Here is a 17,179-nt window from a genome sequence, read left to right on the forward strand (position 1 = left end):
TGACAATAGACTGCTACAATTGCATACAGCCGCAGTCAGTACAGCACTCTGTGATGCTCCCAACAGAACAGACTCCCTCAACCTTCTGCTTTGTACCTTGCAGCACTTCACCGGACATTCAAATGAAAGCAAAATAATATGGATGTTGGAATTCTGAAACAAATGTAGAGAATGTTGGAGAAACTCAGCAGGTTTTGCAGCTTCTGTGGTGAAGAAGAGGCATACCAGACTCGAAACGTTAACTCTCTTCTTCTCGCCACAGATACTGGAGAACTGCTGAGTTCCTACAGCATTCTCATTGCTTGTCTCAGACACCCCATTTTGACAATTCCTTTATCAATCGTTCTGGTGCTTCAATAAAGCAACACTACGAAATACTTCCATTGAAGTAGTATCTGAATCACTCAGTACTGCCACTCCAGATGTGTACTGTTCCATCATCCCCATCATGGGTGATTGTGAGGGGTTGTAATGAGGTGCGGGGTTAGAGTTTGGATGAATTATGCTAGTTGAAAGCAATACTCAAATGGCACAAAAAATTTACAAAATCTGCAACATTTTGTTTTATTGTGGTTGTATTGTATTGAGGAGATCAACGTTCGGCAGATGGAGCTGAAGAATCTTATTCATGTTTTCCCTTCTGTTTTGCAGGTGCAACTCTGACTCTCCCTCACATCTACCTGGCAACCACTGCGCAAGGCTTCCTCCACCAAATACAAACAATATTCCTAATTCCAGATCCCTCATGATTTCAGATGGTCATCCAGTGGAAAATCTATGGCTTAATGTCACAAGATAAAGATTGACTGACAGAGCATCTTCGAGGTTGGAAACAAATTGAAAGGATTACCGAATGGAATGTATAAGTTCTTCAATAATTTGAATAAAGTAAATACGAATATTGTTTCCATAAATGAGAGCTAGCATAGCAAGCGGTAAGATAGCCACCTAGAGTTCCAGCAGAAATTTTCAATGTACCGAAATTACAAAGAGTGAACATTTACATTTATGGTGAACTTAAACAAACAATCTAGCAGAAAGTGAATCGACAGCTTCAATATCCAATTTACATGAAAATCTATGGGAGGAAGCTTAAATGGAACTTCGTCGATCGTTGATCAATTAGTTGAACTGAATGCACAGCAACTATCAGTCGTATCTCTTAATGCCGTCTCAAAATTCCCTTCATGATCTGAAGGATCTAGCTGTACCTAACATGAGGGAAACACACTTAACGTTTCCACACTTCCTGCAGGTTATGAAGGAATGTCATCTTGAACACAAAATGTAAACTCTGTTTTCCTCACCAAAGATGCTGCAGACCTGTTCAGTTTCTCCAACATTTCATTCTTTCCAATTTCCAGATCTCTAATATCCACAATATATTGTTTTTATTTGAGTGGAAACACTGGGAACTGGATTTGGATGGCAGTCAGTTGATTTTATTATGAAGTGATCGAAACATTGATATAAATGGATATTTCACCACTCTCTTGACTTGTTCTCTGAATTTGGATTGTGTCACTCCATAAATAAATGTGTTTGTGCAGCAACTTAAATTTTGCAACATGAACCCAATTCGTTGAATAATGTATTCTAAATTCTTGTAAGTATCAGTACTTATTCTGGTAAGCTTGTCATAAAAGAAATGGATGACAGACACCAACCACAGAAGTATGAAGCTGGCAGAAATTGCAAAAAGTAAGATCACAGATTTTCTTCTGCTTTCCATCTCTGAGTCACTGTAAATATCACCCGCTTTCCGACCTATCAGTCCCTTGCGGATTCGACTGGTCATTAAAATATGTCTGACTGTCAAGGTGTTAAGTAACATCATTAAAACAATCGGCAGCAGTGGGTTTAATACTGCATCAAACCAATCAAATACTATCCATCCTGGGTCAGTATAGCAATTTGGATTGAAGTAACAACCCCATGATATATTATCAACTATATCTCCTGCTTCAAGTACAAAGTAGTTGGGTATGTTTTTTAAAAACAGCAGGATGGAGGTTGTTACTAGAATGGCAACTGCAGCTTTTGCAGTGCAATACTTTGTTTTCAGCTTCTGACAACAAATGGCTATAAATCTATCAAAGGTAAAGGTAACAGTGAACCACACAGAATAGTCTGTGGTGGTACGTGCCAGGACAAAGAGAACACTACACACTGGAGTGATGTTGAGGAAAGATGCTGGAAAAACAAAATAGCTGATCCGGTATAGGATGACATCTGTGATAATGACCAGTAAATCCGCCATCGCCATGGCCATTAGGTAGCGAGTAGTACAGTTGGTAAGACCACATGTTCCCCGTGACAGGACTCCAATCGCCACTATATTTACTGTAACAGACAGAGAAAGAGATGGGGCTGGAGCATATAAGAAACTGCTATTCACCCATTCTCCATATCAGATTTCATATCATAAAATAAATTCTTACTGACAACACTGGGATTTTTGAGGTCAGGCCAAACAGTAAATTTTAAAATCTGAACAGGATTATAGCTAAAACAAAATCTGTAAGAACTGCGGATGCTGTAAATCAGGAACAAAAACAGAAGTTGCTGTAAAGTTCAGCAGGTCTGGCAGCACCTGTGAAGAAAAATCAGAGTTAACATTTCGGGTCCGGCGATTTTTCTTCACAGATGCTGCCAGACCTGCCGAGCTTTTGCAGCAAATTCTGTTTTTGTTCAGAATTATAGCTATTTTTTTCTCCATTTAAGAAATTGGCAGAGAGCAAGAGACATTCAAAGGCTCCAGGGTGAAGTGTTTGTAAATCAATTATGATGCATGGCTTGGATATTTTTCATTTTTCTGTTCTAAATTTCTTTTTTAGGTGAATATATTTCCCATATAACACTGTACAGGGATTGGCAATCAAATCATCTTCATGCCAAGATTACACATTCCGTAGTGTCATGGGTCAGAAATTGGGATGGATAACACAATAACAGGAGGCACCAGACTCCTTCTACTTCAGGGTTTGTGGAATTGGGTGCACATCGAATGGGACTGCCCCTCTAACTATGCCACGAACCTAGAACATGGAGTTAATGGTGGAGGGTGACTGGCTTGTTCAAGTTTTACAGAACCTACCTTACCCATGTCCATCTTACACTTTGTAACTCCGGTTCTTTTCCACGAAAAGAGTGCCTTAAGGACAGAAATCAGAAAATATAGATTTCACATTCCCACAGGACTTTGGCAGAACTCAATTCCTTGCTTTCTATTCTGCTCACCTATGTGGCAGCAATTAACATCAAAGCATAAGCACTGGAGCAAAAGAATAATACTGAGCCTGCATCAAGTCTGAATGAAATAGGAGAATATGGCAACGTGCAGCAAGCTCACATCTACGAAGAGAGGAATAGCTGTGGCGCTCCGTAATGTATGCCTTATACAAGAGAATAGTTGGAAAAATAGTTTTAACAAAATACTAAATCTAGAGTAAAGTTGCATGTTCGGCCGTGAAATAACAAAGATCCTTTAGAGGGCAGGTGTGATTCATTGCCAAAAGGGAGGCGGATGCGAGGAGAATCAAACAATTTCAAATAAATGATGGATCAGAGAAGACATAAGCGGTGAAAGAAGAATGGTGATGGGAGGGCGGCGTGAACAGAGAATGAGGTCAAAATCAGATAAAGTGAAACAATATCTTTATCTCAGAGGATTAACAGTTTTCTCATTTGTTCCATGTCACGCAATAGGAGAACAGAGGGGACTAGCATGGGATCTGCAGCCTTTGCAATTACCCAACCACGATGATATGATTCAACATATTTGAATGAAAGTGTTGTATGCAGTCTGGGTTAGCTAACAGACCATTATACGCAAGTGCAGAGAGACTTTCAAGTATGATAGCAATGAGGAATATAGTGACAGTCATGAGCAGTCTGGTCAGAGAGATTGACACTTCTGTATAGAAATTACATGAGTCTGAACTGCTGTGAAGTCTGCTCAGTGCCAGAGTTTGGGAGCTCTCTCATGTCTGGGAAGAATCTCACAATGATAGGGAGATTATCCAATCATTGTTGTCCATGTGGGGACCAATTATAAAGTCAGGGAGTAGATTCCAGATGGAGAATTTGGACAAGGTTAATGCAACCATCAACTTTGAATTTTTAAGGCAATTGGATAGATTCTTGGTAGAAATGTGGGTGACAGGTTTTCATGAGTAGGTGGGATTGTGAATTTGAATTTGTATTCAGACCAGCCATCATTTTATTAAATTATTTTTGCCTTTATTTCAATGTTTGCCTGTTCATGTGCAATGTTGATTTGATACCAGATCTACTTGCTGTGTAGAAAGAGAGAATTCCCAACAAAGGAAAAAGTCCACAAGCTAGGATTCTTAATTAATTCATCCTCTATACCAAGATTGAACATTCCATGGAGTTATTGATCAGGGATTGGGATGGGCAGCACATGGATCGATGACAGCAAGTGTCCCTATCTCTATTGTTTATTGGATATACTTGGGATGGAACTGTCCCACGACCCAAAACCCACCACTCACAACTTGGAATCAGTGTCAGAGAATGACTGGCTTGTTCGCTTTATCTGGTGTCTACATGGCCCATCTGAATGTGGAACTTGTCTCTCAATCCTTTTCTGGAGGGAAGGTCTTAACAACGGAATTCAGCAATTATGTCTTTCAAATGTCACACAGTTGTAACAGAACTCAATTCCTTGCTTTCTGATCCTAAAGCCCACCTTGCTGCACCTCCTGCCTTCTGTGAACATCAGCGTTTAATAAATGGAGCAAAGGAAAATATTAATCTTGCAATAAGCTTGAAAGAAACGGGAGAGTATTGACAACGCTCATTGAACAGGCAGATCCTTGCTGAGAGAAAAGCTTTAGAGCTCTGTGCAAATAACCTTTCCGCAGATCTGGAAAATAATAGCTCAAGAATAGCTTTCATGTAATGTTAAAATCAAAGTAGAATGCTCAGGGCTGATAATACATAAAGAAGATTTTGAATCCCTTGAAACATCATACAACAGTTAGCATAAGGGAAGAATAGTGTTAAAGATGGACCCCTTGAAGGCGATTGAGGAGAGGAAACTAAGAACAAAACTCATGATTTTTTGCTTGTTTCAAGTTCTGCCAAACCACTGGGATTAGTGTTGCAAACTGCTGAAGTCACTGTAAGATTTTGCATTAACTGATGCTTAAATATATTGTGTTAAATTGGGAATTTCTTGCTGTAAGGTTTAGTTAAATTGAAAACTAACCATATGCTTTAAAAATTGAGATTTTGATTTACAAGGCTAAGAGGCATCAATAGCCAGGGATCGTAGACTTAGGGTAAGGGCTAGAAGTCTAAAAGAACAATGGTTGAGATGATTTTCATCCAGAGGGGTTGGGAGCTTGGAACCTACTGAATGAAAGGCTGATTAAGTCAGCAATTCTCACCACTGTAGTAGTTACATTTTCAAGCAGTCTTAAGTTATTCAGTTGCACTGCCAGAGCCTTAAGGCTCTGATTCAAAATGAGATTAGTGCAGTCAAATATTTGTTGACTAGCATGGACACAGTGGACTGAATCGCCTCCTTGTCTGTTATAAAGTTACTGAGATGTTCCTAGTCGAGAACAATAAAAGCTAAATATTATTTCTGCACATTCACCTTCAAGGAATTGTATCACTCAGTTTCTTACCACTCGAGCATTGAAATTGCAATAATGCATTAACAGCAACTGAGATATAAAAATAGAGAATCACTTTTGTAAAAACGTATGCAACATCAAAGATCACTTACCAGGAACACCAATAATGGCAAGAATCAAGTAATATATTTTCTTGATGCTATAAAACACGCTCATAATGTCCAGTGTGAAGGAAATAATTTCTTCATACTGCTGTCACTCATGCACGTTACATACTAATACAACACTTTCCCAGCTCCTGCAATTTACGCATTTTGAGAGGTCCACGGGGAATAAAGAAGTTGCCACATCATTCTGTTTTCTTTTCTTTGTCTGAACCAGTAGATTATGAAAGTAAACTAGGGCCCTGCTGTTACAGCATAAATTGTATTCTGAGAGCGAATTTCCAAATGCTAACATTTCACGACATATTGCTGTTAATTCATTTGCCAATATCCTCAGATTGGTTCTTCTGGTAACCAATATTTGTGGTGTGATAGCAAATTCTCCCTATCCAGTCGGTCTGGATACATCATGATTTTGAATCTAACACCATACTATTTTCGCATATTTTCTACCCTCCAAATGGTAGCAATGCGTTGTCCAAGTCAGCTATGTCAATAAAGTTCGTTATTTGTGGAACCACAGCTGCAAAGCCTTAATAGACCCTCTCTGACCCCAGCATATATTTTGTAAGACAGGATGCACAGAAATTAATACCTAACAGTGTCTTATATGACATTGAGGCAGTCATAGACATCATTCTTTCTTCCTGTAGTATTTGAAACACAGTAAAATTAAATCATTTAAATTCATCTTAATGGTCCCTAACCTGACTTGTTTATTATTCGTTCATGGAATAAGGGAGTCACTGACTAGGTCAGAATTTATTGCCCATCCCTATTTGCCCAGAAGGCAGTTAAGAGTGAACCATGTTGCTATGGGTCTGGAGTCCCCTGTACACCAGACCCAGGTAAGGGTGGCGGTTTCCTTCCCTAAAGGACAGAAGTAAACCAAATGGGTTTTTCCCCAACAATCAGCGATGAATTTGTGGTAATCATGAGAACCTTAATTCCAGTTATTTATTGAATTCAAATTCCACCATCTGTCATGGTAGGATTCGAACCCAGGCCCCCAGAACAAAATACACCTCTTAAAGCTATGGTATCGTCACTGCAGCCATATCATCTTTGTCGACTTGGGCACAACTCATTGTCCCATTCCATTCACCAGTCTACATATGTGTTTTTGAAGATTATCATTGCCATCAGCGCAGTTCACAAAACTTTTACTTTTGTTACTGCTGATTTACGAAACATTGCCCTGTACAACCATATGTATCTCATTAATCTTTATTGGCTAGCTGATGTTAGTTATGCTTTCACCTGTAGCCAATGGCTATTCATCATCAAAGAACCAACACTCGCAGGTTGAAATCTTTGACTTCCTGTATAATGATATTTGTTGGTTGATCCACTTCCAACCCCCACAGGACTTGGTCATACATCTCTTATCTTGAAGCTCATTTCAAAAACAAACACCGAGTAACTAGATGATGCAGGATCGTGGAACAGGGGGCAATCACTATTGTGGTCCTCACTTTCTCTGTTTCATGTTTATGAATGACCAGAGTGTGGTCACATACGTCTCGGTGAGCTTCAGCCACAAAATGCGACCTGAAAAGCCTAAGGGTGGTCAGAAAATCTGAACTTTCAAAACGGAGGTGAAAATAGGGTGAGGTGGAAAGACACATGTTTTGTTGCCAGTCATCTAATTGTCTACCCAAGAGAATAGTTAACCTCCTAATACTAAATTATGTATAACGTTTTATGTGACACCTTGTCAAATGAGAGTTCTTTCAATTCGTTGACCTCATTTACCTTATGCCCATTTGCCTGTGGATCACGCAATAAAGCGGCAATCGACTGTTTCTCCATCCTGGTAATGTAAAGTTTAGGAAAATGAAGAGACAGACAACTTGAGGAATATAAAGATAGCAGGAAAGAACTTAAGCAAAGAGTTAGGAAGGCTAAAAGAGGCCATGAAATGACCTTGGCAAACAGTATTAAGGAAAATCCCAAAGCTTCTTATCGGTTTATAAGAAGCAAGAGGGTAGATAGAGAAAGGATAAATCCACTCAAGGGCAAAGGCAGATATTTATGTGTGGAACCAGGGACCATGGAGAAGGGTACAGTGAATGGTGAATCTAGAGTGGAGTATGTTGATATCCCAGAGAATGACTATATTAAAAAAGATGTTTATCTATTGAAAAGCATGAAGGTAGACAAGTCCCCAGAGCCTAATGAGACCTATCCCAGAATACTGAGGGATGTGAGGGATGAAATTGCTGGGCCTTGGACGAAATCTTTCTACCCTCTTTAGTCACAGGCAAGATACCAGAGAACTGGAGAATAGCCAATGATGTTCCTTGTTTAAAAAGGGCAACAAGGATAATCCTTGCAGGCCAGAGAGCTTGAGTGGTAGGGAAATTATTGGAAAAGATTTCTACAGCCAGAATTTATTCACACTTGGAAAAACATGGACTGATTAGGCAGCATGGCTCTGCGTGAGGGACGTCGTGTCTCACAAATATTGTTGAGATTTTTTGAAAAAGGTGAGAAAGGTGATTGATGAGGGCAGAGGAGTTGATGTTGGCTACATGGGCTTCAGCGAGGCCTTTGACAAGATCCTTCATGGCAGGCTGATGTACAAAATGAAATCACATGACATCCACAGTGAGCTGGTAATATGTATACATAACTGGTTTGGTCATAGAAAGCGGAGTAGTGTTAGTAGGATGCATTTTTCTGACTCGAGATCTGTGACCAGTTGTGTTCTGCAGGGATCAGTGCTGGGGCCCCTTAGTTTGTAACATATATAAATTATTTGGAAAAAAATGTAAGAATGGTCTAAGTTTACAGAAAACACTGAGATTGGAGAGCTGTGGATATTGAGGAGGTTTGCCAGAGGATTACATCAGGATTTAAATAGGCTGGAGGTTTGGTTGGAGAAATGGTAGATGGAATTCAATCAGGACAAATGCGAAGGGATGCATTTTGGAACGTTTATTGCAGGTTGGAAGTATGCAGTAAATAGCAGAACACTTGGAAACATTAACATACAGAGGAATTTGGGCGTACAGGTCAACAATCCCCTGAAAGTGACAACGAAAAAACTGGAGGATGATGTGATCAAGAAGACGTGTCGCATGCTTGCCTTCACCAGTCAGGGCACTGAGTATAAAAATTGGCAGGTCATATTGCAGCTGTATAGGACTTTACTAAGGCCACATTTGGAATATAGCACACCGTTCTGGTTGCCATGCACCATGTGGTGGCATTGGAAACGGTGTAGAAAAGGTTAACCAGGATGTTGCCCGGTTTGGAGGGCATTAGCTATGAGGACAGATTAAAAAAACTCAGTCTGTTTTTACTTGAATGTAGGAGGCCACAGGCCGACTTGATAGAGATTACAAAACAATGAGTGGTGGAGAGAATTCAGCACGTAACCTTAGATTTAGAATAGTATTAATTTTGGGGATTTTGCCGGGCTCATTGGATTGCAAGTACTTCCCGGGAGCGGAGAAACTACGCCATGTTCTTTTCAGCCTTCAATACATTATCAATGATGATGAGCACCTCACAAAGATCTTCCCTACACCTCCACATCTCACCTTCAAACAACTCTCAAATCTTAAACAGACCAGTGTTCGAAACAAACTAACCAGCCTTCAGGACAACATCAACCACAATACTACGCAACTCTGTCATGGAAACGTTTGCAAGATATGTCAGATCTTTGACATGGACGCTACCATCACAGGAGGGAACACCACACACCATGTGCACGGCAGATACTCATGTGACTCGGCCAGCGTTGTCTATCTCATAAGCTGCTGGCAAGGATGCCCCGAGGAATGATGCATTGGGGAAGACCAGGCAGACACTATGACAACGGATGAACAGAGACCGTGCAACAATCGCCAAACAGAAATGTTCCCTCCCAGTGGGGGAACACTTCAGCGGTCAACAACATTTGGCCTCAGATCTTCAGGTAAACATCCTCCAAAGCGGACTTCGAGATATACAACAATGCAGAGTCACCAAGCAGAGGCTGTTTGCCAAGTTCGGTAACGATGAGGGCGGCCTCAACCGGGATCGTGGGCTCATGTTGCATGACAGGTGACCCCACCGCGCTATAAACTCTCTCACACACATACACTCACACACATGCATACATACACGCACACTCACTCATACAAACACACTCTCACACATACACACAAACGCTCTCCAACATGCACACGCACTCTCTCTCCCACACGCGCACACTCTCTCCACCTTCCCCCCAACACACACACACACACACACACACACACACATACACACGTGAATCTAAGGGGTGAATTTGTATTTGCAGATACATTTCATTTTGTTCAAAACACGCACAATTAATAGACATCAGTAAATGTGGTGTTTTATAAATTTCTACTTTAGAAATAAAACCAGTCTGACTCCAAACTAAAACACAAACAAGTTCTAAACACAGTTTCACACCTAACATACATTGTCTGACCTATAAGGTCACCTCATCTTTACACTGATAAAGCCTTTGGTTCTCTCAGGACTGTGACTTGAAAGGAATTTGGAGATTTACATATACATATTAATCAATTAAAACCTTCTGACTGGTTAAAGATTGAACAGCATCTTAGGTTTGTTTAATACATCCTCATCAGTGGTGTGAACCTTTAATCAGAGATAGTAGGAACTGCAGATGCTGGAGAATCTGAGACAACAAGGTGTAGAGCTGGATGCACACAGCAGGCCAAGCAGCATCAGAGGAGCAGGAAGGCTGACGTTTCGGGCCTAGACCCTTCTTCAGATTCTAGGCCTGAAACGTCAGCATTCCTGCTCCTATGATGCTGCTTAGCCTGCTGTGTTCATCCAGCTCTACACCTTGTTATCTCAGCTTTTTATCTGGGTCGGCCGAATGGCCCCTTTCAGTGCTATATCATTTCTTTGGTTGTATGGACTCAGATCCACCTTTCTCTGAGGAGCAGAATTCCACAAGTCACACCTCTCTGAGAGAGAAATTATCCTCTCCACCTCCGTCTTAAATTGGAGAGTCGCCATTTTAAATAGCTCCTCCTAACCATACGCACTGGGACAACATCTTCTCAGTATCAAAAATGTCGAGTATCTTCTGTGTCATTTAAACATCAGTAAGACTCCTCTCTCTCATTCTTCTGAACCGAATGTGTACAAAACCTGACTGCCGAAAACTTCCTCCGAGATAACATCACTCACCGCACCCAAAACCACCGCGCAATTTTTTTCTGAACTATTTTGAATGGATTTACATATTTTCTTCAATTACAATGCCAAAACTGAACAGTGCTGCAAATGTGGTCGTACCAATGCAGAATACAATGACATGAAAATCCCAAATTGTACATATCATTGCCCATTAAACAAAGGACAACATTCTATTTTGAAACTGGATGAATTTTACGATTCTAACTCCTGCTCTGCTTGTCCACCACAACCATGAAGCAGCAAGAAGCCCATTATTTGGTGATTATTTACTGCCCGTCTCTTTATGCCATTCATGGCTTGAACTGAAATTGCGTAACTACAGATACAATAAATCAATAGTTTAAGTAGTTGGAAGAAAATTGCTACACTAAAGTAAAAGCCAAATTCTTGATGAAATTAATTGATGTTAAAGCAGATAACAAGCTGTTTAGTGAGGCTGTGTTTACATTGTATAATTACCGTTTGGTTAAGTTAGATTTGGATCTGGAAAGTAAAGAAGTAAAAGGAGACCTCAAGTGCTTGGAAAGTTCATCCCTTCTTAATGAGGTTCATGCAGGATGCTGGACAAAGATAAGCGCAGGAAGAATTTCATACAGGCGGGCACAAAGCTGGAGGGGCGTCTATGTTTGCATGGCTGTGAATGCGGTCGTTGTGCCAAGGTTGAGAACTGGGGAGTTGTTTGCGAAAGCAAAGAGGAAAGGAAAGTACAACACAGGAACATGGCCCTTAAGCCCACCAAGCCTGCAAAACATTATGCTTTTTTCAACTAAAAGTCTATTGCCTCTACGTGGCCCATATCCCTCTATTCCCTGCCTATTCATTTTTTCCGTAAAGATGCCTCTTAAAAGTTGCTATTGTATCTGCTTCTACCACCTCCTATGGAAAAACATTCCTGGCATTTACCACCCTTTGTGTAGAAAACTTATCCCTCACACCTGCTATAAACTTTCCTATTAACTTTCCCCCTACTACCTTAAACCTATGTCCCCTATTAAATGATATTTCTCCCCTCACTATCCACTAGTGCAGTTTACATGGAGCCATTTGTTTCTCATCTATTTTTGAGGCCTGCTAAACTACTGAAATTCTGACAGAATGGGTAGTTGGAGCTTGACTCTATCCAGCAAACAAACTCATAGCATTTCTTGCTTGTACAAGATTATATTTACATATATCGGGTCACTAGGCGGGTCAGATAACTGAATGGATCCCCATTTAACTTTAGCAGAAAGACCTCAGATGGTGGTCTTTCCTCACCTCGGCGCAGCTTTAGTGGGTCCCTCAGCACATATCCTGGACATTGGAATGTGCCTGTCTGCAACACTCAGTTGGGGCCAGCTCTTTGCTCTGGAAGACCAACAGGTTTCTGGCAGACCAGAGTGTATTTCACTGAGTTGACAGTCCACCAAGCACAGTCAATGTTTGTCTCGGTGTGCAACCTGTGGAACAGACCGTACAGCATTACAGAGCTGCTCGGGATGAACCTCAACAACCTCAACTGCATCTTTCTCCAGACTTCCTTTGCAAAGGCACAATCCAGAGGAGATGCGTGACAATCTCTACCTCCTCAAAGCATCTTCAAGTGCAGCATGCGGTAATGCCCACTGTCTGGGCATACAAGAAGAATCTCACAGGTAGTGCCCTTCTCACCCCCTGCCAAGTGATGTCCTGGTGCTTGTTGGAAAGATCTGGTGGTGAGGCATTCTGCCAAACGACTTTGACAGTCTGCTCAGGGAACAATCCGACAGAATCCACCCTATCCTGCAGGGTTTCAAGGATGCTACATGTCGACCACTTCCGAATGGACTTATGGTCAAAGGTGCTTTTCTTTGCAAATTTTTACATGAAGGACAGATGATACAGAGCAGTGCAACTACTTAGAGCATTCCACAGCAACAAGGCCAGTCTCATCCTTCGCGATGCTGGGGACAGGTAGAACCTCAGTACATGGTGACACTTGGTGTTTGCATACCGAGGGTCTATGTACAGCTTGATGTAGCCACACATAATGGTGGCTAACAGGATGAGGGCAGCATCGGGTGCATTCTTTCCCCCCTTATCCAGAGTTTTGTATATGGTTTTGCCATGGGCACAGTCCATCTTAGACCTTCACATGATGTGGAAGGTGGCTTGGATGACTGCAACAACGCAGGTTCAGGGAATGAGACAGACTTTCACCACTTACAACAACAGAGAGAGTACCTCACATCTGATGACCAGGTTTTTACGTGCAGTGGAGAGGATCAGTGCTCCCAAAAGCACAGATTCTGCCTCACATTGGCTATGTGCTCCTCCAAAGGTTTTGCATACACCCTGACCCTCTGAACCGCATTGCCAGTGCTTTCAGGTAATCTGTCCTGACAGTGAAAGGGATTAAGGATTGGTTAGCCCAGTTCCCAAAGAACATGGCCTCACTCTTGCCTTGATTCACTTTGGCTCCCAAGACTAGTTCAAACTGGTCACAGATGCTCATGAATCTGCACACTAACAACAGATCTGAGCAGCAAATGGGAAGCTTTGACCTGCAGGCCTTCGCTGCTTGGAATAGTCACCCCTCTCAGGCTCACTTCATTCCTGATGCACTCAGCAAAAGGCTCTATACAACATAAAAACAAGGCAGGGAAGAGTAGGGAGTCCTGCCTGACTCTGGATCTGATAGGGAATCTTTCTGATTCCCACCCATTGTTTGAGATTCCTCCTCAAGTCACTTCTCACTACTGCCTTTTTTGAAGATTTATCCACCTGCTGAGCACTAGATCCTCAGTGATCCCCTTCTCAGTTGTGGTTTCCAAGCTGAATTCTCCCAGAATCCCTCTCAGTCACTTCTCACTGCCGCCTTTTTGAGTAGAGAGAGATGATGACTGCTGATTTATAATAGAGTGGGACCAAGTCTTGGGAGAGAGAATTGGCAACAACATGTGAATAAGAGGGGGCTTTGGGTGATTAGCCCTACCATGCTGAACAGACACCAAGATGAGGTTCAAGGAATTTTGGCCATTGTGGTGAGGGCCACTTCCTTTCTTCAGGCTTCATATGCATCACTCAGCAAACCCCACCCCCCTCCACTGGAGTTGCATGCACATGAGCCACCCATACTTGATCGTGTGGTTTGAGATGAGAGTGGGAGAGGCAGTGTCCGACTGAGAGGGAAAAATCTGAGTTAGTAGTTTGAGGGGAAAGAATAGAAGGGGTCAGACTCAATGAAACTCACACCTCCTCCCCAAAAAAAGGAAATCAACCGGAATCATTAACACAAGATGATTTATAGAGCCTGCGAGAGCTCGTTATGCAAAAACAAGCCTTTATTTTCCAAATCTGGACAGATGTAAGGATCTGAAAATCAAAGCAAGTGAATTTGGAAAGAGATTGTGGGTGGTGCTCACATTCCTTTCTGTAGAGGGCTCTGCAATTGATGTGAACTCAGCTCTAATGTGAACTTAAAATAACACAATTCACCAAACCGATAGCATATCTAAAGAAATAAAGACCATTTGAGCTAACATTCCTCCAATAGACCTAAATCCAACCCATTACTTTCTAACTAAACAGACCTCCGACTGATGCAATCCCTGCAACTGGGCTAAACCCTGCAAATGATATTCTCAATATCTCCAACTTCTCAACTGGTAAAGCTTTCAAGCCAAGAGTGCCCACCAAAAGATAGATACCTTAATAATACCAACTTCAAACTGGATGACCATCAAGAGACTTAGTCATTCATATTGTCAACCTCAAACCAGAGTGACCTTGAAGAGATGAAATTCTTCACATATGAAGTCCATTCAACCAATGAATTAAATCCAAAATAGAAAGCAGATTGGTTGATGCATCTGTAACCTTGATAGAAAACTGATTGGTTGATGCAGCTGTAACAATCTATGGAGCTATTCTAATTGACACAGCACCTATGGACCATAATGCTTTGCACAGATACAAACTCTTTGACAAACATAACAACAATCAATAAGTTCATTTACCTGAGGCAGAAGTACAAAACCAAATATTCTATCGAACCATTACAATCCATTTGGGCAACACATTATCTCAAACTAATGCCAGATTTATAAATTATAGTTCTCATAAGATTGAGCGTGCCCTCACAGTGTAAAATGAGATTAAATTAGCACATTCAAACATAAACCCAACTGATAAGATAATTCCATTTAATACAGTATCTCAATCAAATACCTTAAAGTAACACAATGCAGCTTGAATTATAACTGTTGAAACTAATAAAGTGCACAAAACAATAACAGCATGAAGTTTTAGAACTGATAGTGGACATCTGAACATCCTCCCACCTTTGCCAGAAAACAGCTATATACCCTGAAATTATTATCTATTTCCTCATGTGTTTCAGCTTCTCAGAAATTAATTGCATGTCCATGCAAATTTGACATGCAATGAGAATTTATAGCTCTACTCCTATTTAAGACTCAAAGCTTTGGATTCCAAACACCTTACAAGTGAAAAAATAATTTTCAAATGACTTCTAATCCTTCCAACCATCATTTTAATCCTGCATCCTTGCAGATTGTCATTTTTACTAAGGGGTACTGATCCTTCTTATTGATTGATTTGGATTTCTTATAATTTATTACAGCTCAAGTAAATCTCTGCCCAACTTCCTGTTTCAAATGACTGAACATGAACCTATCAAATTTCATGTGCCTACATTGTGTCAGTTCCTGGCAAACATCCTTGTAAAGTCAATTTGTATCCTGAGCATTAGCGTGGCCCCCAACTCTTGGCCTGAGTGCTTTTTTCAAATCCTGGCCTCAGCGTGGACTCAAACTCCTGGCTTTAGAATGGACTCCTGGCCTCAGGGTGGACTCAATTTCTGGCATTGAGGTGGAGCCCGGTGCAGTCTGGGTTGGAAGGACGGTCATTCTGAACTGTTATTTCTCTATTTTTTTGTAATTTATTGCTGGACATTTTATGTCTTTATTTTTTTCCCTAAGAATTTGTACTTAAGAATCTGCACCTAGGTACCTTGGTACATAAGTTTCGACTTGTAAACGTTTCACTGGACCCTTGAGTACATGTGACAATAAAGCTGATTCAATTCAATTCAATTTCTAATGTCAACACACCAATCTGTTAAAGTGGTGACCGGGGCTTTTCCCAGAAGTCTCGCTCTTTTCAGAGTTTTGGTGCAAATTTGCCAGAAACACAGCACATTAAAAGCAGAGTGCAGTAATTTTAGGATTTTTATGGAAACATAGAAATATAGTAGATAGGAGCAGGAAGTGGCCATTCGGCCCTTCAAGCCTGCTTCGCCATTCATCACGATCATGGCTGATCATCCAATTCAAAAGCCTAATCCTGCTTTCTCCCCGTATCCTTTGATCTCATTTACCCCAATTGCTTTCTCTAGCCGCCTCTTGAATGCATTCAATGTTTTGGCATCAACTACTTCCTGTGGTAATAAATTCCACAGGCTCACTACTCTTTGGGTGAAGAAATGTCTCCACTTCTCCATCCCAAAAGGCCTATCTCGAATCCTCAGAATCTGACCCCTGATTCTGGACACACCCACCATTGGGAACATCCTCCTTGCATTACTCTGTCTAGTCCTGTTAGAATTTTTTAAGTCCCTATGAGATCACCCTTCATTTGTCTGAACTCCAGCAAAAATAATCATCACCTAGTCAATCTCTCCTCATACGTCAGTCCCGCGATCCCCGAAATCAGCCTGGTAAACCTTCACTGCACTCCCTCAAGAGCAAGAGCATCCTTCCTCCGAAAAGATGACCAAATACTATTGGGCATTGGCTAAACCCACAACTCTACACGTGTAGTGTCTCCCACCCATCCTCCTCCACTAACCAAAAAAAAAGACTGTGTGGAGGGTTGGTAAGGTAAGGCTTTTTTTTATTCTTCTGGAAATCCAGAGTAGAGGGAATGAAAGCTAAGGCAGTTGCACGCTCCTCTTGCAGGATATGGGATGTGAGGGTCACTGCTGGTGTCCCCTCTGACTTCACCTGCAAGAAGTGCGCCCAACTCCAACTCCTCACAGACTGCGTTAGGGAACTGGAGCTGGAGCTGGATGAACTCCGGATCATTCGGGAGGCTGAGGGGGTGATAGAGAGGAGTTATAGGGAGGTGGTCACACCCAAGGTACAGGAAAAAGGTAACTGGGTGACTGTCAGGAAGGGGAAAGGGGATAGGCAGACAGTGCAGGGATCCCCTGTGGCCGTTCCCCTCAATAAT

At 41.5% G+C, this 17,179-nt stretch overlaps 1 protein-coding gene across 1 annotated transcript; it reads right to left on the reverse strand.

Moving 5' to 3' along the window:
- Window positions 1–1,432: 1,432 nt before the first annotated feature.
- Window positions 1,433–9,490, reverse strand: LOC125487843 (probable G-protein coupled receptor 139). Its single transcript, XM_048620283.1, has 2 exons — window positions 9,373–9,490; window positions 1,433–2,343 (listed from the first exon to the last, which is right to left on the reverse strand). Exons 1-2 carry the CDS (start codon window positions 9,488–9,490, stop codon window positions 1,433–1,435), a joined length of 1,029 nt encoding a protein of 342 aa, XP_048476240.1.
- Between the last annotated feature and the right edge of the window lie 7,689 nt (window positions 9,491–17,179).

Source organism: Rhincodon typus, chromosome 46 (genome assembly GCF_021869965.1).
Source record: "Rhincodon typus isolate 14 chromosome 46, sRhiTyp1.1, whole genome shotgun sequence".
NCBI classification, from domain to species: domain Eukaryota; kingdom Metazoa; phylum Chordata; class Chondrichthyes; order Orectolobiformes; family Rhincodontidae; genus Rhincodon; species Rhincodon typus.

Excerpts from the sequence above, each read along its gene's own strand:
- LOC125487843 (XM_048620283.1), bottom strand. The coding sequence starts at position 9,490 with ATGGTGTGTGGTGTTCCCTCCTGTGATGGTAGCGTCCATGTCAAAGAT. Across the intron at positions 2,344-9,372 it reads TGATGTTGTCCTGAAGGCTG|TAAATATAGTGGCGATTGGA; the intron begins GTTAGTTTGTTT and ends TGTCTGTTACAG.